The sequence below is a fragment of the Rhodnius prolixus genome, unplaced genomic scaffold, assembly GCF_049639745.1.
Source record: "Rhodnius prolixus isolate KJV_2025 unplaced genomic scaffold, Rpr scaffold_5, whole genome shotgun sequence".
Classification (NCBI taxonomy): domain Eukaryota; kingdom Metazoa; phylum Arthropoda; class Insecta; order Hemiptera; family Reduviidae; genus Rhodnius; species Rhodnius prolixus.
In genome coordinates, this window is record NW_027411624.1 from 42,350,858 (window position 1) to 42,377,605 (window position 26,748).

The 26,748-nt window shown below is 30.2% G+C and overlaps 2 protein-coding genes across 4 annotated transcripts in view; both read left to right on the forward strand.

The window, feature by feature from the left end:
* The first annotated feature begins 34 nt into the window (after positions 1 to 34).
* Positions 35 to 7,594, forward strand: LOC141458370 (uncharacterized). Of its 2 annotated transcripts, none has more exons than XM_074136254.1 (9): positions 35 to 217; positions 2,387 to 2,540; positions 2,627 to 2,678; positions 3,194 to 3,300; positions 3,552 to 3,753; positions 4,739 to 4,911; positions 5,774 to 5,892; positions 6,359 to 6,534; positions 7,325 to 7,594. In XM_074136254.1, exons 2-9 carry the CDS (start codon positions 2,535 to 2,537, stop codon positions 7,477 to 7,479), a joined length of 990 nt encoding a protein of 329 aa, XP_073992355.1. In that variant the 5' UTR covers positions 35 to 217; positions 2,387 to 2,534; the 3' UTR covers positions 7,480 to 7,594. The 2 variants fall into 2 exon arrangements, with proteins under 2 accessions (XP_073992355.1, XP_073992354.1); XM_074136253.1 differs by lacking the exon at positions 35 to 217 and adding an exon at positions 330 to 1,496.
* A 1,255-nt stretch (positions 7,595 to 8,849) lies between these two features.
* Fancd2 overlaps positions 8,850 to 26,748 on the forward strand; it is a 40,081-nt gene continuing 22,182 nt past the window's right edge. The window contains exons 1-10 of one of the 2 annotated variants that reach the window (XM_074136234.1): positions 8,850 to 9,521; positions 10,502 to 10,644; positions 10,733 to 10,875; positions 10,979 to 11,108; positions 11,683 to 11,759; positions 12,187 to 12,379; positions 12,864 to 13,078; positions 13,793 to 13,943; positions 14,200 to 14,297; positions 14,386 to 14,551. In XM_074136234.1, the coding sequence (XP_073992335.1) occupies positions 9,092 to 9,521; positions 10,502 to 10,644; positions 10,733 to 10,875; positions 10,979 to 11,108; positions 11,683 to 11,759; positions 12,187 to 12,379; positions 12,864 to 13,078; positions 13,793 to 13,943; positions 14,200 to 14,297; positions 14,386 to 14,551 (1,746 nt within the window). In that variant the 5' untranslated portion in view covers positions 8,850 to 9,091. The remainder of the gene's footprint in view (positions 9,522 to 10,501; positions 10,645 to 10,732; positions 10,876 to 10,978; positions 11,109 to 11,682; positions 11,760 to 12,186; positions 12,380 to 12,863; positions 13,079 to 13,792; positions 13,944 to 14,199; positions 14,298 to 14,385; positions 14,552 to 26,748) is intronic. The other variant, XM_074136233.1, reaches the window with a different exon arrangement.

Sequence of the window (26,748 nt, forward strand, 5' to 3'; positions counted from 1 at the left end):
AAAGTTTATTATTAAGAGAGCAATGATTAATCATGAACACAGACAAGACTCAGTGAGTTTGAATTTAGGATGGACAAGAAGTGATGGAATAGCAGTGAATGATTTCAAGGAAATTTACACCTGAAGAGAGAAGAAAAGGAATGCAATAAGATGCACAAAATGGAAAGCATCAGAGGATGTGATCTGAAATAGATACCTTGGGATTCGTTAAGCAAAGGTGCTTAAACCATTTTTTGGGAATTACTTAGGGAGTGAGATTGAGTCGGAAGATTTTGGATGGAGAGATATGCGATTAACGTCATCATCCTTTGTGTGGTATAAAATCCAAAAAAAAAAGGAACTTAGTCTCTACGCTTTATGTTTTCCAATTTAGGACGTTTCGGTCCGCCTAGGACCCTTCCTCAATCTTTATTTAAATATTTAAAGGGAACCAAAATTAATTTAGAAAGAACTTATGACTCTAAAAATCATAAGAGAAGAAATACCTAACTTCATTCTACGCCCAGAATGCATTAAAATTACCTTTCTTGGGAAAACACTTTCCAACCAAAAGTGATGATCAACAAATTATTTGCAAATCTATTCCTCCGTTTGATTTTTTCGTTGAATATTTTTGTGGAATATCCCAGGCAATGTCTAAATGAAATGATGTAAGACTAGAAGTTTACTAAGATCAGAAGACCACACTAAAAAATAATTTTCAAATTTAGTAATGAAGTCCAAATGAATAAGCAGCTTATTTATAGATTCTAATCCATTACACAGAAGTGTTACTTTAAAGAAGCACCTTGCAGTTTTCAGTTTTCTTAAAAAATCTTCTTTGAATTTCTATCCTATGCTAACTCTTCTTCGATCTTCTTTTTTTCGAAAGGAAACTATGACGGTAAAATCATTAATAATACCGCAGATTTTGGGTAAATCGTTTTGAGCAATATTGTTAGTGATTTCATTTAAAATATATTTTTTAATTAAAACCGTCCTTAAGGACAGTTGTATAAGGGTTGATCGTCAAAAAAAAGTGCACGAAAAAGCGTAAAGTTGAAAAACACCCAACTTTGATATTTTTTTTTTCACTTTATCAATACATTTATTACTTTTATTTAATATTAAATTGACAGTGAAAAACTGGATCCAAAACTGGTACTTTTTGTGGAATACCAAATTTACTTGCAAACTCAGTGTTAGCAGAGCTAAGTTAGGAAAAAATAAGGCGAGTGGTGTTTATAAAAAAATAGTTTATTTAATCACAGTAGATAGATTACATATTATATTCACTTTCAATATGGAATTCTTATTCAAAATGGTTTTTAATGGTGATAAAAAAAAACACCTAAGATGTACATGAAGTTTATCATAATAAAGGTCATCTTAGTTCTTTTCATATGTTTTTTTTAACATTTCACTTGGACAGCTCCTTTTAAACTGTTCCCCTTGATCCAAAAGAAGAAAGTTTACCTATTCAGTCATGCATTTCGGCTTTGTTAGGCTCTTTGATGGTAAGTATACCAACAAAAAATCTGTTGATTTATTAACTGAATAATTTGCTTGTTTCAATGTAACTCGATTATTTAAGTCAGTGTGCTTTATTTTCTCACAGAAAATGGGTTTTTCCGCGAGTTTGAGTGCCATGTCATTGTTCAGTTAATGTTTCTAACTCGTTTTATACGTTTTTGCGGGGACTTGTCTTCCTTAACAGCTTCAGTCATTGCCTTGTACTCTGCTTCTGTAGAAGAGTGATCAACTGCTAATTGCTTTCTTCATTCTAAATAAATAGAGGTTTTCAGTCAGTTAATCATGAGCATCTATTCACTAAAGGGCATCTTGTGATTCTGTGATCTATCTTAATAAATACTGGTTCTCGTATAGATTCATGGCCTTTGTTTTTGTGTTCTTTTTGCACTTCATGAGAGTTTAATAGTTTTGACTATTTTATGAAAAGTTCTAAGAAATATAATCAGATGTATTCATGAATCAGAATATATTTAAAATACAGAATAAATTGTGAAATGTTTTTTCAAACCTGCGATAAAGTAGATCGGTACAAAAATTAATTTTATTCACACCAAATTCCTGAGAATCTATTCATAAACATTCAATGTAACCTAAATAATATAAATATCAGAATTTTTTAATTATTTTAATTTAATTGCTGTTGATAAAAATCAAGCCTGTTTTGTTGTTGAAAGAATAAAACATTACATTTAAAACTTTATTTTAAAATTTAAATCTCCCGCTCTCAAGTTTTTACCCGATGTTATCCGATTTCATTCCATGTATAAAATATTGTTTGTTGTATAAAATATTATTTGTTTTATTTTAATAATTTTATTTTAACCTCAAAATACGTTGCAAAAAATTAACAGATTATTAAACATTGTTTTTTAAGTTATGAGATGTGTGGAGCCATTTTTAGAAGGCATTCACAAGAGCCATATTTGTTTTCAAATTAGTGATGAGGTTTCTCTGAGTTGTGAAATTGTGGTAAACAGAATATCTAGAGCTAATTAATGTATTAAATTTATTTACACTGAATCATGAACGTGAGTAAAAAATGTTGCTTCAAATTTAGTTTTGTTTATACGATTGTGTTACAGAATTTTTAACCACAAAATTATTTTAATTCCAGTTTAAAAAATCTTTTGAAGTGTCTCCTGAACTAAAAAATCTTCTACCCGTGCGTGAGTAAATTAATGTTTGTTTTGTTTTGTATTACCACATTTTGATTATATATGATAATATTATTATCTCCCCTGCCTTCAACTGGAAACTATTTTGATTTAGACGTTCCTACCGTTTTAGTAGATAAACAAATGATTCTTTTTTTGACAAGAATAAATTTTATTATTAATTCTCCCCTGTGAAGAAAGAGTGAAAATTAATAGGGCAAAACTTCAGACTCAGCATGACTATCCAAGTTGATAACACTCAGAATTCCGTCCCCCTAACATCCGTAATGTAAGATATCATGGCAAGACCTTATCCTGCTAGACGGTACTCGTGAATTATACCTGATCTTATTTAACTTTTCAACTTACTCCTTACTTCCATTGGCTTCTATAGAAAGGGAATTGAAAGCATCAACAATTCTTACTTGAATTAACGAAAAATTCTCATGTTCTGGTGTCATGAATCAACTTAATTATGCATTGAACAAGTTTCATTACAGCCAGGTTTTTTTTTCTTTGTTTTTCAGGACCTAAAAAACCTACGAGAAATTTTCTTCTGGAAAATGTAAAAAATTTGCGTCAAATGCAGCAGCAAATATCAGCAACGAAAAAAGTATTAGAAGTACAAGCAAAAGTAATTATATTTTTTTCTCTGTTTTTTAACGGATGTTTAAAAACTGCAACGAAGTAGATCTGAATTATTGTCCTCTCTAATGCGCTCCTGGTGATAGAGACATCTTTTTTTCTCAGATCAGCTTCTTCAAGTTGAAGTTTATGCCCGTCAATAATTACTTAATTATCCTTATTAGTTGCAACTTATTTTTTGTTAACATTTATTTTATTCTTTTGAATAAACTGGACTCTTTTTTTTTTATTGATGTTTAGCAAAAATCAAGTGTACCCAAATGTAGATCAGAGTTTACAGTTTTGAAAGGTATTAACAAACCTGTATGGATTAAATATAATCAGTCAACAGTAGAAAAAAAATTGACTGGGCGATCTGCTAATTCTAGCACTTCAGTTATAGACTTTGTAGATGATGCTCCATTAAAAAAAAATTCAACACCAAAGCAGTTCACTGACCAAGGTTTGTACCAAACTTTCATTGATAAGGATCTTATGAACAAAAAAGGCGTTAACATTGCATAGTTTTTACAGTGGTTTTTTAAATTACTTACCTAATATGTTCCTCACCAACGGTATACTTAAAAAGGGGAACTTCGGTCTATATGAGGGTAGGAATGGACATATTCAGCATAGGATTCAATTTTTTTTCCCCTTTATCATGTATTTCTTTGATAGATCAGGAAGTTAGAGATTCTTAGGTCGTTGGTTAGTGTATGAAATTGCTCATATTTGCTACATTTTCTTTGGATGTTTCGGCCTAATAAAGCCATCTTTAGCTTATATTGATCCGTTTGGCTATTTAACTAATCATTCCAATATATAAACTTCCAATTTAACTTCATTGCAAAGGCTTATCACATTTTGGAAGATTTTTACGTAATTGGGATTAATTTGAACTAAGTGCGCTCATTTCAATCAAGAATGTCTATAACTTTAATTGAATCAGTTTTTCCAATTAAAATCTAAGGGATTTTTGGTGGGGGGAAAGCTGACTGCCCTTTGAAGTGCAATTACCTAAAATTAGGCTTACCATAATTACGAAGAGCCAAACCGGGACGCAGAGGAGGAAGAGGCTCATTTTCGTTTTGCTTATCGCTTAATTTGTGTTTTTCATATTTGAAATGCAATCAAAATTATTAAGAACTGAAAACATATGAATAAATTGGCGCGGGGGAACGATCGGCCGGGATGGCGGTGTTGTTCAAGTTTGACCGGGACGCCGGGACAATCCCGGTCAAACCGGTACGAATGGTAAGCCTACCCAAAATGTACATATAATCAATTGAAAATCGGACGTTCAACTTTACAGATCGGTAATGACGCCATACTTTTTAATAAAATTAGACCCATCTCTACTAAAAATTTAACACAACACTACTTAGATATTAAACATAGATAATATTGAAGCTATGATTATTTTTTTTAAACTTATGAATTTCTTGCAGGTATTCAGACTAGCCCTCCAAAACTCCAAGACACAATAGATAATGAAAGTTCTAATGTAAACTTAACTTCTCCAAAATTAATTAAGGCACAAGGAAATATTAGTAAAAATGAACCAGTGTCAAGGGATTCATCTATTAATACGAATGAGAAAACCATAAATAAAGTTACCAAGGTATTTTGATATTCTCTAATGAAACCTTATTTACTCTTTAAAATCTAAGTAGATTTTTAAATAGAGTTCAATTAAAGAAACAAAAATAAAGGTTGATACAAAGTACCAGGTTAGAAAAGCCATAATAAACTTGTACAATAAAAAGAGGTGGTTAAAAGAAATTTAATGAATTAAATGAAATTCTTGTTTGAAGATTAATGGACCAAATAAGTTAACATCTTAACTACTCTTGATTAATACACTGAATAATATAACAGGATGAAAAAGAAAACATTAAAATAAATTGTAGATTAGTCAAAAATAATTATTTATTTCGTTTTTAAATTGGTCTTATTAATTTCTTTTTTCATAAAGCTGGAAAGGAGCCAGCAGCCTCGTAGGAAATAGTTCTGAAAGACAAATCTGTGCTTTCCTTACTGCGTGTCGGGTAAGACCCTACAGCACACCATCTAAATTGAGGTCTTAGAATCTGGAAAAAATATTCCTCTCCAACTCCTTAATAAATTCGATATTAAATAAACTAATTTAGTGTTGAAACCAGTACTATTAGATGTCTCAGTTTTGATGGAATTTCAAATTTTCTTTTTTAAATATTGATACAATTTTTCTTGAATCTATCAATATTGTTACTTTCAGCATTCTACGAAAACATTTTTCTTTCGCTCAAATCTTAAAGCATGTGTTGTCGATGATAAAGTAATTTCCAAAAGTGTGATACAATCAGCAAGAATATAGTATACAAAAATTGCTTCTCAACTATGAATAAATAATTTTTTTTTATTATTTGTGGATAACACATGCGCATTTATTCGTCATTTTAAAAGGGCTATTGGTGATGTTTTATTTCCCCCTTTGCTTTTAGGACGCTGTCATAAATTTCGTCGAACTAAACAGGCGGATGGAATATAAGTGTAAGATATCAAAAGAAAAGCCTGATCCAAACGGTATACCTCAAAACTATCAGTTAGGTGAATTACCAAGGTGCTTGAAGTATTTAGTTGCAGTCTGTTCTGGCGTAAATTATTACAATCAGGATGAAACAAAAGTCTGTTCATTTTGCATCTTACGTTTTAAGGATAATTAGTTTTAAAGGCTCACCCGTTAGGGATGGTTTAGGAGCCCCTAAGAAAATTTATGAGAGAATAAAAGTGTTCCAATAATACGCTATGTATATGGAAAGTAGACTATATATATTGTTTAGAAAATTGAAGTTGTTAGATGAAATAAATGGCTTAATTCACCTACTTTTGTATTAGACAGTTGAATCCATCTGTTGTCTACATTATAAATATAATAATATAATTTTTTTAAGTTGAAAATTTGACTGATAAATAGTACAAAGTAAGATTGTGTAATGATAATATATGCGCACAGACTTTTGTTACTCCATCATAGATAAGAGAAAAATTGAAAATGAAACAGTGCTTGTTTAAATTTATTTCTTTAGATACCTAAAAGATAGGAAAAAAACAAATATTCTTTCGCCAGAGGAATCTGAAGAAGCTTCTGCTACCTCAAACGAGCGATTGATAGAACACCCTCCGTTGGAAAGAGATGCACGTTCAGGTTATGTACTGCTTAGTGACGAAGAACGATTAGAGCATCTAAAAATGATGAACAAACGTAAGTATTAAATTTTATTAATACACTAGTTCTGTACACTCTCAGCCTGTAGTTTTTGCATTCAAGGTTCACGGTTGATTCCAAGCGGTAGGATGAACCTTACGTTACGTTACCTTCAGGTTGGTAAGCCTTTTCACATTTTTCTAACTAGTCTCTGCATTCTCTAATGAACGGCAACAAAACTGCGCGGTTCGAAATAAACGCTGCCCTATTCTGCAACCAAACAGGTCTTAATGTGTTCCTACGCTCCGTGTTTAGACCATTCTCTCAGGTGATTGAAAACAACCATCCAGATTCTCTGTGGAATATTAGTTCTATGAAGAACGGTGAAAGTCGTTAGTTAGAGATAACCAACTCTTTGGCGCCCCTGAATAACTAAGAGTAATCTACGCAAGTACTCCCCTCTTAACCTTGGTAACTACAATGGAAACCCCAGGCGGAGCAGAGCAGTCCGGCAGTGCGGGATTACTTCTCTCTGCTCAGTGTTCTCCCAAAGTTCTTAAGAAGATCCTTCCAAATTAAGGCTCTTTAGATATTTTCTGGGAAGAGAGTGATCAAAATTTTCACTGTCCGCAATCCGTTGAATGCGGGAGCTATTAATTCATCTTTCAATTATGATCATCTATTTTATTTGCAGCTAATTTTTATCGGCCACTGTCGTAGACTTTATTGTGAAATTAAGCAATTATGTGAATTGTGAAAGAAAGTTTTGAGGAATGTTCACACCAAATTTCCCTCCCTCCTGACCTTTTAATTTTGTAATCTAATTTTTGTTTCGGTATCGTTACAGATTATGAAGATCTTTTGCTTCAATTCAATCAACTACCAGTTAGAAGTGATTCACTGAAAGCAAGACAGAGAAGGTCAGATTTAGAAAAACAATTGGAGAACATGGAACATTCAATGAAACTTTTCTCAAAGCAGAAATTATACATTAAATTATAAAAAAAAAATATGTATTTTTACTTAAAAAAAGAAAAAGTATGTATAAATTATTTTTATAATGTAAATTTATAATATGATCATTGCTATTATTAAATTCAGGCCAGACATATTCGTCCATTGTGAGATGATTATTTCATATTTTTTATATTTAGGCTATATTTTTTATTTATAAGTGACAAGTTGACTAATCTTAGTTATTTCTTATCTTAATTTTTTACTTTTACTCTTCTAAATTTTTGTAAATAATTCCTTTATGTAAATATTGTTGTTACATTTTGTATAAAGTTTGACGAAGATGAAATTCTTAAAGTGAAATATATGCATTGTTATACGGTACTTAAGCTATAAGAAGAGCTTATTTTCATCTCTAAGAATACCGCTTAAATGATTTTTCCTTGAAAGTACCAACATGTACTTCGAATGTGTACAAATTTTTTAAAAAATTATTTTGGACAAAATTGCTAAAAGGTAAAAAAAATAGTTCAGTCGGTCAAATTTTCAATTTCTTCAAATTTTGACGTTACATATTAGTATTCAATACTGAAAAGGTTCTTTAAAGCGATTTCTTCCCCTTGCTCTGGGTTTCTTCAAATTCTGCATGCTTACTACCTCACATGCATGCTTACCTTACTTGTAAGTCTATAACGTTTATTTGAAGCATTTCTCAGTGAATTTGATTTAAGATTACTTAGGAAAGATATAGTACAATTTCTTCTACAGTGCCGCTTCAGATGTTAGAATGTTTCGTAGTAGAAACGATCGCTCCAAAAGGATAATATGTGCTGGGCAAGGTAATTTTGAGTTGTAAACTGGATAGTGGCGGCATTGGGACCGGGACAACTGGCGTACTTTGATAGAGGAGGCCAAGATTCGTGCAAGCAAGTTGTAGAGCCAATTAGAATTGTCATTTATACAGACAATCAAAAGGTGTTAACAGTATAATCGAACCACCTTTGCTCTAGAGTTGGTTGGATCTAGGTCATCTCTATTTGAAACAAGGAAAAGATCAAAGGGGGTTTACAGGATAAGGTGAAGGATAATGTATGCTTCAATAGACCACCGGTATAATGGTTACTCCCAAAAATATCCATTTTCTACAACGTGATTAGAATTGTATTGACCGGCGAAATCCTGTTACACTTGAAAAATGGATAAGTTCAGTTTTGAATTATCCTAACTTTATTTTACAGTGTCGCCATTTTAATGAACTTCAGGTTAAATTTTATTCCTAATTATTTATTTTCAAATTGTGAACTTAAAATATGTGAATTCGGGTTGAATATAAAATATCTGTCCAAACTTAATACAATTGAATATTGAAATCATGCCATTCTTTCATTAGATATAGATATTAGATTGCAGTAAGAATGGGAGGTTGCAATGAAGGCTTTGTACTTAAGAGAAAAAGGCGCCAATATCAGTTTACCTGCTGTTAATAAACTAATAGTAAATTTAATTTATTAAGTGATTCTTTACTTTGTTTATGCTCTTGACAGTTCACTAATCACTAAACGATTTATATAATTTGGTGCTTTGTATTTTAGAAAACATTATTAGGCCAATCTGTTGCTTTATTTAATTTCAATAGTTCTTCTTAAAAACTTGGTAAAATATGTACAGAAAAAGAAAAAAACTTGTTACACCTCAAGCAAGCAGCACTTTACTTGGTAATTCATCAACAAGTTCGCTTAGTCAAATTAGTTACACTGAAAGTGATGTTTCATCACAAAAAGTTCAGTCACAAAAGGATTTGTTCGATAGTGAAAGTATAAGCACTATAGTTAATGGAAATAAAAGCCAAAAAATACAGTCCACAACCAGTCCTTTAAAACAAAAAACTGGAGACAAATCAGCTGCTGAAAAAGTGCTAGAAATGTTATCAACTCCACCTCTGGAAAGTTGTTCGTCAAAAAAACAGAATATCTCCAAGTTACCATCTAGTTTGGAACCTATGAATACTTTGAAGACATCTAATGATTTCATGTTGTTGTTAAAAGATGCTGGAATGATTTTGTGTGAAGACGGAGTACATAACATATTAAGTGAGTTTTTGTATTATTTATTGTTTGTTCTCATTGTTTTAATTATTATTACGAAGTAATATGATAGTAATCAGTTTGGTTTAGTTCAATAAGCACTTCATTCAACATGAAGGTTGGTCAAAATTATTAGCTGTTAAACTTAAGAATCGAAGTTTAAGAATTCGATAGAATGGGAAATTTGGTTAAGGACTTCACCAATTGAGAGCATTATCCATTGCAGTTTGCTAGAAACGATTCTGGAATTTTACATTTTTCAGGAATGTTTCTCTACATCACCTGGCAGATCTTCACCCTATTGGCCACAACAAATTGGTTGCGCTTTTATTCCTGTACAACTAATTCTTCTTGTTTTCAGTATAGCCCTTTTCTAATTTTATAGCTTTTAAATTATAGTTTGAATTATTCAAATTTGTTTATATTCTGTATCATTCTTTGAGGTTTGGCCTCTACCATCAACTCAATTTTGACTCACTTGTTTTAAGCAATTTAAGCAACACTTGAGTCACAAGTCATAAGCTGGTTTAAGCCATTTTACTGTCCTCACAGAATTCATGAAGCACTTCATGTCGTCAATGTGTGATCAAAACTGAAATATAGAAATTTGACTTCATTTAATTCCTTCTTAACAATAATATAGATTTGATCCTTTGGAATTGAAGCGTACGATCCAAAAGGTCTGTTGTGTCACTCTATATTTCTAGGACCGCCTTCAGTAGTTCTGTCTTTTTAATTATATTTAGGAATCAGGTGAAGGGCTCGTGGGTAAAAGACAATAACGACTGTGGAATTAACTATCCTCGCCTTATGATCTCAGCAGTTCAAATGAGTATTGTTACTTTCTCTGCCTGGAATACTGTGGCTAACAGCCTAAAGTTATGCTATGAAGATCTGTGTTTTCTTTGTTGAAGGATAAATATACTTTCCCAATTATTTTATTTTTCTATTTTAAAATTAAACTCTCTTCTCTCTCTTTTTTTCAGAAAAAGATCAAGCGATATTTGTTCGTGACCTTACAAAACTGTTGAAAAATGGAGGTGAGAATCGCGTAAACAGATTCATAAAATATCTAGAAGAATACCTGGCTGATAAAGATCTATTCCTGAAATCATTAGCACCAACAAAGGTTAGTATATAATTCTTTTTCTTTTCTTTTTTAATATTATTAAAACTCCAACTCTTTATCTTTATTTCCACATTTACAATGTTCCCAGACTGAAGCGGATTGTATCATAGCCAGAGGTGAATATCAGGAATGTCTCATACGATTACTTCTAATGGTCAATGTTCTTCAGTCAAAACTTGCTCAGTATTTACTTGATCGTTTAGCTGGACTAATATTATCAGACGCAGATCAGTATGTATGGATTCCTAGCAGGATCATTTAATGACATTCTTAATCTTATTTTTGTTTAATTTTTAATTATAGGTAACAAAATAATAAAAATATTTTATTGCAGAAGCTCTAATGAAGGAGTTATGTGGGTACGTTTGATTCTTCAAGCAATGAGATGCCTACCATATACTGATGCATCAATTACTTTTACGAAAACTTTATTTGATATTATTCATGCTGTGCCAGTCACCATGGTGAGCATCAGAATGTTTTGTATAGGTTTTTTATATGTATAGAAGAAATTATAAGTCGGATCGGAAAACATTTTTATGACAGAGAGTCGCTTTAACAAAAACAAAAAAGATGGACAACCTATAAGTTAAGTAGCCCCAACTTGGAATAAGTTTCATTAATTTTGTTTTTATTATTATTAACTGGAACGATTTGTAAGATTTCAAATAATATGATGATAAGTGAGACAAATAATGTTAGATTTTTAAATTATACATTTAATAAATGGTTTACACTTAGCGAAATAAAATGAAATATTTAATTAAGACTTAAACACATGTAAAGATGCAACGAGAATGCATTGATGAGTATAGACTTCGAGACCGTCCGCCGAAGTTGTCCCCTTTGTTCTTTAAACTTAGAATTATTATACTTATTTCTTGGAATATAAAAATAAATAAAAGACGTAAATTAAACCGTTATTATTGTCCTTGACCTTCTCTTCGACTTTTGTACCTTATTTCTAGTAATTTCTTTAATTTATTTAACGTTATTAGTTTAATATTTTCATGTCTATTTGAAATTTCATTTTTTTAGGTACAACATGAGATTATAAATTGTATTCCAGACTTAATCAGAGATGAACAACGAGACTCTGTCGCCAAAGAACTCATGTATGTACCAAATTCTTATCATTTTTTTGTTGGGCTTAACTTGCAACTAGCCAAATTAAACTATTAAGCAACTCTCTTTCGAAACCAGTAACACTGGTTTTTGAAGGCTGAAGTTTTATAGCAATTTCGCTACTGAACTCGTGTTATTTTCTCTTGAAGGGAGGTGTTTAAACTGGGTTGTTTTTATTTATTTAAGATGTTCTGGAAATCATAGTGAGGTAGTTTCCTTTCCTTTCTCAGTAGCGTCCAAACTGTTGAAGCCACTCTTAGTTACTAAGCAACTGAACTTTGTGGATATGGTTTCCAGGAATGTTGATGGCAAAATACTGGATGAATTTTTAATTTATTCTCAATTATTTAAATTTACAGAAAGTTATTAATACAAAAATTTAATCTTAAACTTATTTTAAAACATTTTTTTTCTAAGGGAATTAATGAAGTGGAAGCCTTTTTTGACTCCTTCCATATTAACAGCATTCGGTAACTTGTGTTTGGAAGGAAACTCGCTATACGAGGTGAAAATTAGTCTGGTGAAGTCTTTAAGAAGAGGACCATTAGATCATATTCCAACTTTTGTTAAGTTCATCCTAAAAGCGCCTGTAGATGGACATATTGATGAGGTAATTTATTAAAATATTAGCTCATTTGTATGTACTCGGATATGTGTTTAGCTCGGTAATAAGTAAGATGTAAATCATAAGTGGTCCTAGTCCTGGTTTTTTTTTGGCTATTAGGGCCAAGAAGGGCCTTTAGATCGGCTAGTTTCGCCCTTTTCTAGGAAAAATAATACTATAATATGGTTTGAACACTTACACGTCTTTCACTTACCTCAGTTTTAGTTATTAAATATTCCTGGAATTTACTATTTATATTTAAAAAAGTTGACTACAATATTATATGTGTTTATTAAATTCGTGGTTTGAGAGATTAACATCGTTGAAGATTGTAGTAAATGAAAGCCGAGTGTTTGTAAATTACTAATTTTTTTTGTTTCCCTTGTTGGTGCTTTGCTTCCTCCTCTTATTGTATTCTTGTTTTAAATATATCCTATAAAAGCAGATTAGATTTGCTATAATAAATGCCAAATTTGTTTTCATATTTAAGTTTCTAAACGGTATTCGCTCAGAGTTGGTGATATGTCACGCTGATGGACCTGCGCTGGCTGATTATATGCGTGCACGTGAAGTAACTGCTTCAGAGGTTTCCAGTACTTTGATTAAGATATTTGAAAAAGTAAAAGATTCTATTTTACAGAATCAGAAGTTAGCAGATGCAATTTTAAAAAATGTCACAAAAGTGAAAAGTCACACTAGTCATAAGTAAGTTTTTTTCTTTTCTTTTTTTTTACTGATTAGTTTTTAATAATTAAGTAACCGACCTCTTTTATTTTTCCCAGCAGCATAAACATACGATAATTTTTGTGATCTAGCAGTTCCTAGATTATCCATGAAAAAAAAACAAATCAAAATCTTGCGTGTTGATATACTGTGGTTGCTGCATGTCTAACAAATAATATTTGGATGAACTGACTTTGATCAGTTTAGTGATAAAAGTTGTTGCAGTACACGAAAACATTAACTCTATCATTATTTTGGATAAAAAGTAGGGCAACACATTTCGTTTTGATTATTTAAAATAATTAGTGCCATTGAAACTAATAAAAATGATTCTAGAAACGTGAGGAAAATTCAGAATGTCTAACCCTGAAATCTCTATACTCTTGCGCTGATTGGAGGAGAGTTCATCAGGATATCAGACGCAAAAGGTCTGATAAGAACAAACTATCAATTGTGTTGCAAAACTTACAAGTTTTTGATGAATTTTTATCGGATCACCACCTCGTGAAATTTCGTGTATGCTCTCGATTCATCGTATTCATCATCGTAATGCTAGAACTGTTTTAAGACTATGGGTGTGAGACATACACTCCCTGTCCATTCCTCGCCAAAACCAACATACTTCTGCAAAAGTTGTCAGTCCAAGCCTGCTGTTTTCTTTAATTTCCATCATTATTATTTTTTTTTTTTTCTCAGGCCTGTTGATATGGTGATGTTATTACTGTTACATTCAATCGCCATGTGCCCTTCTAAGAAGAAAGTGATTGTAACTGCAACTAGAGGCAGAATAAGGCATGGTTATTTTAAACAGTCGTTGATATCGGACACTATTAGTGCACTAGCGGGGGTAAGTATTAAATTCTCTACACCTGATTTAAACAATTTACTTAAATTTTTATAGATTATCTTAAAATTCTTTTTTTTTAAAGAATATATGCACTGCAACGAAATAATGCTATTCAAGCAATCATTCTTTTAATATCAATTATTCCCTGTTGAAAATTTTCAAATCAAAGAGATTGGTCTGAAATACTTATCTAAATGAATCACATTAGTCCATGACTGTGTTCATTTGTATAATCACTATTATTTTAACATTTTAGGTATTGAAACAAAATTTTTCTGATCTCAGAAAATTTTTATCATCACTATTGCAAAGTGCTGATCTAACAGTTTCCAATTTTGCTTCGTTTTTCTTTGCGTGAGTACAAATTTTGGAGGTTTAAGGTTTTTTTTTTTCCTCTTCTGCGAGATTATTTTACTTGTTTAATTAATTTATTTTTTTCTAGTGAATGTTTTGTCCAGATGGGTAAAGAACATCGTAAGGCCATAGTAATAGAAATAATAGACAATGTTAAAATATTTACGAAAAACGCTAGACCATCTTTAGATCTTCTCCATGAACTTACCACTAAACATGCGGCAAAAATGGCACCATTTCTTACATTAATTATGGTTAGTATATTTATTTATATTTAGGTTAAACAGAGTACGGTAGTGTTTATCCAACTTCAGGATCAGTTTTCAGGCCAAATAGTTTTCACTTTTATATTTCCTAGGAGAAAAGAAATTGTAAAAATGCTCAGCTTTTTTTCTATAGATACAAACTTTTCAGCTTTCTGTTTGTACATTACATAATTTTTACTAGAAAATTTGAACTTAGCTGATGGCTAATATTTTTACAAATGTTCACAAAGAAATGGAACAAATAATTTTCCACAGCAATCTAATATATCTTTAAAAATACTATCAGATTTCTATCATGATCTAAAATATGTTTTTCTTACATTCAATTAAACGGTATTCTAAGTACCTTGACCATTGGAACAGGACTCTTTTATTATTCCTATTATAATTATTATTATAATTCCTATTATTATTATACTTTTTATTATTATTATTCATATTGTTATTCTTATTATGCTTATTATTATTATTTTATTTTATTTTATTTTTTTGGCGCATCAACAGCTGAGGTCATTAGCGCCCAGAGATTTTCCAGTGCACTGCTGGCCTCCGGACAGTGTTCTCTCGTTACAGACAACACTGTCCATCACCGGACAGTGAGCTGTAAGAAACTCCTAGGAAGAGAAAATCTAAGGGTCAGCTGCTGGATTCGAACCCGGGACCTCCGCGTGGGATATTATTATTATTATTATTATTACTACTATTATTGCTTGGATTTCAATGAATTCTCAACCTAATTGTAGAGAAAACCTAGCTGTATAAATGATATAAATAGCAATGTTTTAGTTATAATATTTAAGGAGATATAGAGGGTTAAATTTTGTGGTTTTCAAACTCGATCAAATTTCAAACGTTTATATCTCGGTTTGTATTGCTTAGATTTCAAAGAATTCTGTACCTAGTTGTAGAGAAAACTTAGCTGTATATGTGATATAATTAGCGATGTTTTAGTTATAATATTTACGGAGATATAGAAGGTTAAAGTTTTGTGGTTTTCAACCTCAATCAAATTTCAAACGTTCATATCTCTGTTCGTATTGCTTAGATTTCAAAGAATTCTGTACGTAGTTGTAGAGAAAACCAAGCTGTATAACTGATATAAATTGCGATGTTTTAGTTATAATATTTAAAGAGATAGACGGTTAAAGTTTTTGTGGTTTTCAAACACGATCAAATTTCAAACGTTTATATCTCTGTCCGTATTCCTTAGATTTCAAAGAATTCTGTACCTAGTTGTAGAGAAAACTTAGCTGTATAACTGATATAAATAGCGATGTTTTAGTTATAATATTTAGGGAGATATAGACGGTTAAAGTTTTTGGGTTTTCGAACTCGATCAAATTTCAAACGTTTATATCTCGGTTTGTATTGCTTAGATTTCAAAGAATTCTATACCTAGTTTTAGAGGATACTTAGCTGTATATGTGATATAAAAAGCGAAGTTTTAGTTGTAATATTTAGGGAGATATAGACGGTTAAATTTTGTGGTTTTCAAACTCGATCAAATTTCAAACGTTTATATCTCGGTTTGTATTGCTTAGATTTCAAAGAATTCTATACCTAGTTTTAGAGGAAACTTAGCTGTATATGTGATATAAATAGCGAAGTTTTAGTTGTAATATTTAGGGAGATATAGACGGTTAAATTTTGTGGTTTTTAAACTCGATCAAATTTCAAACGTTTATAGCTCGGTTTGTATTGCTTAGATTTCAAAGAATTCTATACCTAGTTTTAGAGGAAACTTAGCTGTATATGTGATATAAATAGCGAAGTTTTAGTTGTAATATTTAAGGAGATATAGACGGTTAAAGTTTTTGTGGTTTTCAAACTCGATCAAATTTCAAACGTTTATATCTCTGTCCGTATTCCTTAGATTTCAAAGAATTCTGTACCTAGTTGTAGAGAAAACTTAGCTGTATAACTGATATAAATAGCGATGTTTTAGTTATAATATTTAGGGAGATATAGACGGTTAAAGTTTTTGGGTTTTCGAACTCGATCAAATTTCAAACGTTTATATCTCGGTTTGTATTGCTTAGATTTCAAAGAATTCTATACCTAGTTTTAGAGGAAACTTAGCTGTATATGTGATATAAATAGCGAAGTTTTAGTTGTAATATTTAAGGAGATATAGACGGTTAAATTTTGTGGTTTTCAAACTCGATCAAATTTCAAACGTTTATATCTCGGTTTGTATTGCTTAGATTCCAATGAATTCTGTACCTAATTGTAGAGAAAACTTAGCTGTATATGTGATATAAATAGCGAAGTTTTAGTTGTAATATTTAAGGAGATATAGACGGTTAAATTTTGTGGTTTTCAAACTCGATCAAATTTCAAACGTTTATATCTCGGTTTGTATTGCTTAGATTTCAAAGAATTCTATACCTAGTTTTAGAGGAAACTTAGCTGTATATGTGATATAAATAGCGAAGTTTTAGTTGTAATATTTAAGGAGATAAAGACGGTTAAATTTTGTGGTTTTCAAACTCGATCAAATTTCAAACGTTTATATCTCGGTTTGTATTGCTTAGATTTCAAAGAATTCTATACCTAGTTGTAGAGAAAACTTAGCTGTATATGTGATATAAATAGCGAAGTTTTAGTTGTAATATTTAAGGAGATATAGACGGTTAAATTTTGTGGTTTTCAAACTCGATCAAATTTCAAACGTTTATATCTCGGTTTGTATTGCTTAGATTTCAAAGAATTCTATACCTAGTTTTAGAGGAAACTTAGCTGTATATGTGATATAAATAGCGAAGTTTTAGTTGTAATATTTAAGGAGATATAGACGGTTAAAGTTTTTGTGGTTTTCAAACTCGATCAAATTTCAAACGTTTATATCTCTGTCCGTATTCCTTAGATTTCAAAGAATTCTGTACCTAGTTGTAGAGAAAACTTAGCTGTATAACTGATATAAATAGCGATGTTTTAGTTATAATATTTAGGGAGATATACACGGTTAAAGTTTTTGGGTTTTCGAACTCGATCAAATTTCAAACGTTTATATCTCGGTTTGTATTGCTTAGATTTCAAAGAATTCTATACCTAGTTTTAGAGGATACTTAGCTGTATATGTGATATAAATAGCGAAGTTTTAGTTGTAATATTTAGGGAGATATAGAAGGTTAAAGTTTGTGGTTTTCAAACTCGATCAAATTTCAAACGTTTATATCTCGGTTTGTATTGATTAGATTTCAAAGAATTCTATACCTAGTTTTAGAGGAATCTTAGCTGTATATGTGATATAAATAGCGAAGTTTTAGTTGTAATATTTAAGGAGATATAGACGGTTAAATTTTGTGGTTTTCAAACTCGATCAAATTTCAAACGTTTATATCTCGGTTTGTATTGCTTAGATTTCAAAGAATTCTATACCTAATTGTAGAGAAAACTTAGCTGTATATGTGATATAAATAGCGAAGTTTTAGTTGTAATATTTAAGGAGATATAGACGGTTAAATTTTGTGGTTTTCAAACTCGATCAAATTTCAAACGTTTATATCTCGGTTTGTATTGCTTAGATTTCAAAGAATTCTATACCTAGTTTTAGAGGATACTTAGCTGTATATGTGATATAAAAAGCGAAGTTTTAGTTGTAATATTTAGGGAGATATAGACGGTTAAATTTTGTGGTTTTCAAACTCGATCAAATTTCAAACGTTTATATCTCGGTTTGTATTGCTTAGATTTCAAAGAATTCTATACCTAGTTTTAGAGGAAACTTAGCTGTATATGTGATATAAATAGCGAAGTTTTAGTTGTAATATTTAGGGAGATATAGACGGTTAAATTTTGTGGTTTTTAAACTCGATCAAATTTCAAACGTTTATAGCTCGGTTTGTATTGCTTAGATTTCAAAGAATTCTATACCTAGTTTTAGAGGAAACTTAGCTGTATATGTGATATAAATAGCGAAGTTTTAGTTGTAATATTTAAGGAGATATAGACGGTTAAAGTTTTTGTGGTTTTCAAACTCGATCAAATTTCAAACGTTTATATCTCTGTCCGTATTCCTTAGATTTCAAAGAATTCTGTACCTAGTTGTAGAGAAAACTTAGCTGTATAACTGATATAAATAGCGATGTTTTAGTTATAATATTTAGGGAGATATAGACGGTTAAAGTTTTTGGGTTTTCGAACTCGATCAAATTTCAAACGTTTATATCTCGGTTTGTATTGCTTAGATTTCAAAGAATTCTATACCTAGTTTTAGAGGAAACTTAGCTGTATATGTGATATAAATAGCGAAGTTTTAGTTGTAATATTTAAGGAGATATAGACGGTTAAATTTTGTGGTTTTCAAACTCGATCAAATTTCAAACGTTTATATCTCGGTTTGTATTGCTTAGATTTCAAAGAATTCTATACCTAATTGTAGAGAAAACTTAGCTGTATATGTGATATAAATAGCGAAGTTTTAGTTGTAATATTTAAGGAGATATAGACGGTTAAATTTTGTGGTTTTCAAACTCGATCAAATTTCAAACGTTTATATCTCGGTTTGTATTGCTTAGATTTCAAAGAATTCTATACCTAGTTTTAGAGGAAACTTAGCTGTATATGTGATATAAATAGCGAAGTTTTAGTTGTAATATTTAAGGAGATATAGACGGTTAAATTTTGTGGTTTTCAAACTCGATCAAATTTCAAACGTTTATATCTCGGTTTGTATTGCTTAGATTTCAAAGAATTCTATACCTAGTTGTAGAGAAAACTTAGCTGTATATGTGATATAAATAGCGAAGTTTTAGTTGTAATATTTAAGGAGATATAGACGGTTAAATTTTGTGGTTTTCAAACTCGATCAAATTTCAAACGTTTATATCTCGGTTTGTATTGCTTAGATTCCAATGAATTCTGTACCTAATTGTAGAGAAAACTTAGCTGTATATGTGATATAAATAGCGAAGTTTTAGTTGTAATATTTAAGGAGATATAGACGGTTAAATTTTGTGGTTTTCAAACTCGATCAAATTTCAAACGTTTATATCTCGGTTTGTATTGCTTAGATTTCAAAGAATTCTATACCTAGTTTTAGAGGAAACTTAGCTGTATATGTGATATAAATAGCGAAGTTTTAGTTGTAATATTTAAGGAGATAAAGACGGTTAAATTTTGTGGTTTTCAAACTCGATCAAATTTCAAACGTTTACATCTCGGTTTGTATTGCTTAGATTTCAAAGAATTCTATACCTAGTTTTAGAGGAAACTTAGCTGTATATGTGATATAAATAGCGAAGTTTTAGTTGTAATATTTAAGGAGATATAGACGGTTAAATTTTGTGGTTTTCAAACTCGATCAAATTTCAAACGTTTATATCTCGGTTTGTATTGCTTAGATTTCAAAGAATTCTATACCTAGTTGTAGAGGAAACTTAGCTGTATATGTGATATAAATAGCGAAGTTTTAGTTGTAATATTTAAGGAGATATAGACGGTTAAATTTTGTGGTTTTCAAACTCGATCAAATTTCAAACGTTTATATCTCGGTTTGTATTGCTTAGATTTCAAAGAATTCTATACCTAGTTTTAGAGGAAACTTAGCTGTATATGTGATATAAATAGCGAAGTTTTAGTTGTAATATTTAAGGAGATATAGACGGTTAAAGTTTTTGTGGTTTTCAAACTCGATCAAATTTCAAACGTTTATATCTCTGTCCGTATTCCTTAGATTTCAAAGAATTCTGTACCTAGTTGTAGAGAAAACTTAGCTGTATAACTGATATAAATAGCGATGTTTTAGTTATAATATTTAGGGAGATATACACGGTTAAAGTTTTTGGGTTTTCGAACTCGATCAAATTTCAAACGTTTATATCTCGGTTTGTATTGCTTAGATTTCAAAGAATTCTATACCTAGTTTTAGAGGATACTTAGCTGTATATGTGATATAAATAGCGAAGTTTTAGTTGTAATATTTAGGGAGATATAGACGGTTAAATTTTGTGGTTTTCAAACTCGATCAAATTTCAAACGTTTATATCTCGGTTTGTATTGATTAGATTTCAAAGAATTCTATACCTAGTTTTAGAGGAAACTTAGCTGTATATGTGATATAAATAGCGAAGTTTTAGTTGTAATATTTAAGGAGATATAGACGGTTAAATTTTGTGGTTTTCAAACTCGATCAAATTTCAAACGTTTATATCTCGGTTTGTATTGCTTAGATTTCAAAGAATTCTATACCTAATTGTAGAGAAAACTTAGCTGTATATGTGATATAAATAGCGAAGTTTTAGTTGTAATATTTAAGGAGATATAGACGGTTAAATTTTGTGGTTTTCAAACTCGATCAAATTTCAAACGTTTATATCTCGGTTTGTATTGCTTAGATTTCAAAGAATTCTATACCTAGTTTTAGAGGAAACTTAGCTGTATATGTGATATAAATAGCGAAGTTTTAGTTGTAATATTTAAGGAGATATAGACGGTTAAATTTTGTGGTTTTCAAACTCGATCAAATTTCAAACGTTTATATCTCGGTTTGTATTGCTTAGATTTCAAAGAATTCTATACCTAGTTGTAGAGAAAACTTAGCTGTATATGTGATATAAATAGCGAAGTTTTAGTTGTAATATTTAAGGAGATATAGACGGTTAAATTTTGTGGTTTTCAAACTCGATCAAATTTCAAACGTTTATATCTCGGTTTGTATTGCTTAGATTCCAATGAATTCTGTACCTAATTGTAGAGAAAACTTAGCTGTATATGTGATATAAATAGCGAAGTTTTAGTTGTAATATTTAAGGAGATATAGACGGTTAAATTTTGTGGTTTTCAAACTCGATCAAATTTCAAACGTTTATATCTCGGTTTGTATTGCTTAGATTTCAAAGAATTCTATACCTAGTTTTAGAGGAAACTTAGCTGTATATGTGATATAAATAGCGAAGTTTTAGTTGTAATATTTAAGGAGATAAAGACGGTTAAATTTTGTGGTTTTCAAACTCGATCAAATTTCAAACGTTTACATCTCGGTTTGTATTGCTTAGATTTCAAAGAATTCTATACCTAGTTTTAGAGGAAACTTAGCTGTATATGTGATATAAATAACGAAGTTTTAGTTGTAATATTTAAGGAGATATAGACGGTTAAATTTTGTGGTTTTCAAACTCGATCAAATTTCAAACGTTTATATCTCGGTTTGTATTGCTTAGATTTCAAAGAATTCTATACCTAGTTTTAGAGGAAACTTAGCTGTATATGTGATATAAATAGCGAAGTTTTAGTTGTAATATTTAAGGAGATATAGACGGTTAAATTTTGTGGTTTTCAAACTCGATCAAATTTCAAACGTTTATATCTCGGTTTGTATTGCTTAGATTTCAAAGAATTCTATACCTAGTTGTAGAGGAAACTTAGCTGTATATGTGATATAAATAGCGAAGTTTTAGTTGTAACATTTAAGGAGATATAGACGGTTAAATTTTGTGGTTTTCAAACTCGATCAAATTTCAAACGTTTATATCTCGGTTTGTATTGCTTAGATTTCAAAGAATTCTATACCTAGTTTTAGAGGAAACTTAGCTGTATATGTGATATAAATAGCGAAGTTTTAGTTGTAATATTTAAGGAGATATAGACGGTTAAATTTTGTGGTTTTCAAACTCGATCAAATTTCAAACGTTTATATCTCGGTTTGTATTGCTTAGATTTCAAAGAATTCTATACCTAGTTTTAGAGGAAACTTAGCAGTATATGTGATATAAATCGCGAAGTTTTAGTTGTAATATTTAAGGAGATATAGACGGTTAAATTTTGTGGTTTTCAAACTCGATCAAATTTCAAACGTTTATATCTCGGTTTGTATTGCTTAGATTTCAAAGAATTCTATACCTAGTTTTAGAGGAAACTTAGCTGTATATGTGATATAAATAGCGAAGTTTTAGTTGTAATATTTAAGGAGATATAGACGGTTAAATTTTGTGGTTTTCAAACTCGATCAAATTTCAAACGTTTATATCTCGGTTTGTATTGCTTAGATTTCAAAGAATTATATACCTAGTTGTAGAGGAAACTTAGCTGTATATGTGATATAAATAGCGAAGTTTTAGTTGTAATATTTAAGGAGATATAGACGGTTAAATTTTGTGGTTTTCAAACTCGATCAAATTTCAAACGTTTATATCTCGGTTTGTATTGCTTAGATTTCAAAGAATTCTATACCTAGTTTTAGAGGAAACTTAGCTGTATATGTGATATAAATAGCGAAGTTTTAGTTGTAATATTTAAGGTGATATAGACGGTTAAATTTTGTGGTTTTCAAACTCGATCAAATTTCAAACGTTTATATCTCGGTTTGTATTGCTTAGATTTCAAACAATTCTATACCTAGTTTTAGAGGAAACTTAGCAGTATATGTGATATAAATCGCGAAGTTTTAGTTGTAATATTTAAGGAGATATAGACGGTTAAATTTTGTGGTTTTCAAACTCGATCAAATTTCAAACGTTTATATCTCGGTTTGTATTGCTTAGATTTCAAAGAATTCTATACCTAGTTTTAGAGGAAACTTAGCTGTATATGTGATATAAATAGCGAAGTATTAGTTGTAATATTTAAGGAGATATAGACGGTTAAATTTTGTGGTTTTCAAACTCGATCAAATTTCAAACGTTTATATCTCGGTTTGTATTGCTTAGATTTCAAAGAATTCTATACCTAGTTGTAGAGAAAACTTAGCTGTATATGTGATATAAATAGCGAAGTTTTAGTTGTAATATTTAAGAAGATATATAGACTGTTAATTTTTGTTGTTTTCAAACTCGATCAAATTTCAAACGTTTATATCTCGGTTTGTATTGCTTAGATTCCAATGAATTCTGTACCTAATTGTAGAGGAAACTTAGCTGTATATGTGATATAAATAGCGAAGTTTTAGTTGTAATATTTAAGGAGATATAGACGGTTAAATTTTGTGGTTTTCAAACTCGATCAAATTTCAAACGTTTACATCTCGGTTTGTATTGCTTAGATTTCAAAGAATTCTATACCTAGTTTTAGAGGAAACTTAGCTGTATATGTGATATAAATAACGAAGTTTTAGTTGTAATATTTAAGGAGATATAGACGGTTAAATTTTGTGGTTTTCAAACTCGATCAAATTTCAAACGTTTATATCTCGGTTTGTATTGCTTAGATTTCAAAGAATTCTATACCTAGTTTTAGTGGAAACTTAGCTGTATATGTGATATAAATAGCGAAGTTTTAGTTGTAATATTTAAGGAGATATAGACGGTTAAATTTTGTGGTTTTCAAACTCGATCAAAATTCAAACGTTTATATCTCGGTTTGTATTGCTTAGATTTCAAAGAATTCTATACCTAGTTTTAGAGGAAACTTAGCTGTATATGTGATATAAATAGCGAAGTTTTAGTTGTAATATTTAAGGAGATATAGACGGTTAAATTTTGTGGTTTTCAAACTCGATCAAATTTCAAACGTTTATATCTCGGTTTGTATTGCTTAGATTTCAAAGAATTCTATACCTAGTTTTAGAGGAAACTTAGCAGTATATGTGATATAAATCGCGAAGTTTTAGTTGTAATATTTAAGGAGATATAGACGGTTAAATTTTGTGGTTTTCAAACTCGATCAAATTTCAAACGTTTATATCTCGGTTTGTATTGCTTAGATTTCAAAGAATTCTGTACCTAATTGTAGAGAAAACTTAGCTGTATATGTGATATAAATAGCGAAGTTTTAGTTGTAATATTTAAGGAGATATAGACGGTTAAATTTTGTGGTTTTCAAACTCGATCAAATTTCAAACGTTTATATCTCGGTTTGTATTGCTTAGATTTCAAAGAATTCTATACCTAGTTTTAGAGGAAACTTAGCTGTATATGTGATATAAATAGCGAAGTTTTAGTTGTAATATTTAAGGAGATATAGACGGTTAAATTTTGTGGTTTTCAAACTCGATCAAATTTCAAACGTTTATATCTCGGTTTGTATTGCTTAGATTTCAAAGAATTCTATACCTAGTTTTAGAGGAAACTTAGCTGTATATGTGATATAAATCGCGAAGTTTTAGTTGTAATATTTAAGGAGATATAGACGGTTAAATTTTGTGGTTTTCAAACTCGATCAAATTTCAAACGTTTATATCTCGGTTTGTATTGCTTAGATTTCAAAGAATTCTATACCTAGTTTTAGAGGAAACTTAGCTGTATATGTGATATAAATAGCGAAGTATTAGTTGTAATATTTAAGGAGATATAGACGGTTAAATTTTGTGGTTTTCAAACTCGATCAAATTTCAAACGTTTATATCTCGGTTTGTATTGCTTAGATTTCAAAGAATTCTATACCTAGTTGTAGAGAAAACTTAGCTGTATATGTGATATAAATAGCGAAGTTTTAGTTGTAATATTTAAGGAGATATAGACGGTTAATTTTTGTTGTTTTCAAACTCGATCAAATTTCAAACGTTTATATCTCGGTTTGTATTGCTTAGATTCCAATGAATTCTGTACCTAATTGTAGAGAAAACTTAGCTGTATATGTGATATAAATAGCGAAGTTTTAGTTGTAATATTTAAGGAGATATAGACGGTTAAATTTTGTGGTTTTCAAACTCGATCAAATTTCAAACGTTTACATCTCGGTTTGTATTGCTTAGATTTCAAAGAATTCTATACCTAGTTTTAGAGTAAACTTAGCTGTATATGTGATATAAATAACGAAGTTTTAGTTGTAATATTTAAGGAGATATAGACGGTTAAATTTTGTGGTTTTCAAACTCGATCAAATTTCAAACGTTTATATCTCGGTTTGTATTGCTTAGATTTCAAAGAATTCTATACCTAGTTTTAGAGGAAACTTAGCTGTATATGTGATATAAATAGCGAAGTTTTAGTTGTAATATTTAAGGAGATATAGACGGTTAAATTTTGTTGTTTTCAAACTCGATCAAATTTCAAACGTTTATATCTCGGTTTGTATTGCTTAGATTTCAAAGAATTCTATACCTAGTTTTAGAGGAAACTTAGCTGTATATGTGATATAAATAGCGAAGTTTTAGTTGTAATATTTAAGGAGATATAGACGGTTAAATTTTGTGGTTTTCAAACTCGATCAAATTTCAAACGTTTATATCTCGGTTTGTATTGCTTAGATTTCAAAGAATTCTATACCTAGTTTTAGAGGAAACTTAGCTGTATATGTGATATAAATAGCGAAGTTTTAGTTGTAATATTTAAGGAGATATAGACGGTTAAAGTTTTTGTGGTTTTCAAACTCGATCAAATTTCAAACGTTTATATCTCTGTCCGTATTCCTTAGATTTCAAAGAATTCTGTACCTAGTTGTAGAGAAAACTTAGCTGTATAACTGATATAAATAGCGATGTTTTAGTTATAATATTTAGGGAGATATACACGGTTAAAGTTTTTGGGTTTTCGAACTCGATCAAATTTCAAACGTTTATATCTCGGTTTGTATTGCTTAGATTTCAAAGAATTCTATACCTAGTTTTAGAGGATACTTAGCTGTATATGTGATATAAATAGCGAAGTTTTAGTTGTAATATTTAGGGAGATATAGACGGTTAAATTTTGTGGTTTTCAAACTCGATCAAATTTCAAACGTTTATATCTCGGTTTGTATTGATTAGATTTCAAAGAATTCTATACCTAGTTTTAGAGGAAACTTAGCTGTATATGTGATATAAATAGCGAAGTTTTAGTTGTAATATTTAAGGAGATATAGACGGTTAAATTTTGTGGTTTTCAAACTCGATCAAATTTCAAACGTTTATATCTCGGTTTGTATTGCTTAGATTTCAAAGAATTCTATACCTAATTGTAGAGAAAACTTAGCTGTATATGTGATATAAATAGCGAAGTTTTAGTTGTAATATTTAAGGAGATATAGACGGTTAAATTTTGTGGTTTTCAAACTCGATCAAATTTCAAACGTTTATATCTCGGTTTGTATTGCTTAGATTTCAAAGAATTCTATACCTAGTTTTAGAGGAAACTTAGCTGTATATGTGATATAAATAGCGAAGTTTTAGTTGTAATATTTAAGGAGATATAGACGGTTAAATTTTGTGGTTTTCAAACTCGATCAAATTTCAAACGTTTATATCTCGGTTTGTATTGCTTAGATTTCAAAGAATTCTATACCTAGTTGTAGAGAAAACTTAGCTGTATATGTGATATAAATAGCGAAGT

Coding starts and splice junctions, on each gene's coding strand:
- LOC141458370 (XM_074136254.1), top strand. Junction 4,912..5,773: donor CCATAAATAAAGTTACCAAG/GTATTTTGATAT, acceptor CTTTGCTTTTAG/GACGCTGTCATAAATTTCGT. Junction 6,535..7,324: donor TCTAAAAATGATGAACAAAC/GTAAGTATTAAA, acceptor GTATCGTTACAG/ATTATGAAGATCTTTTGCTT.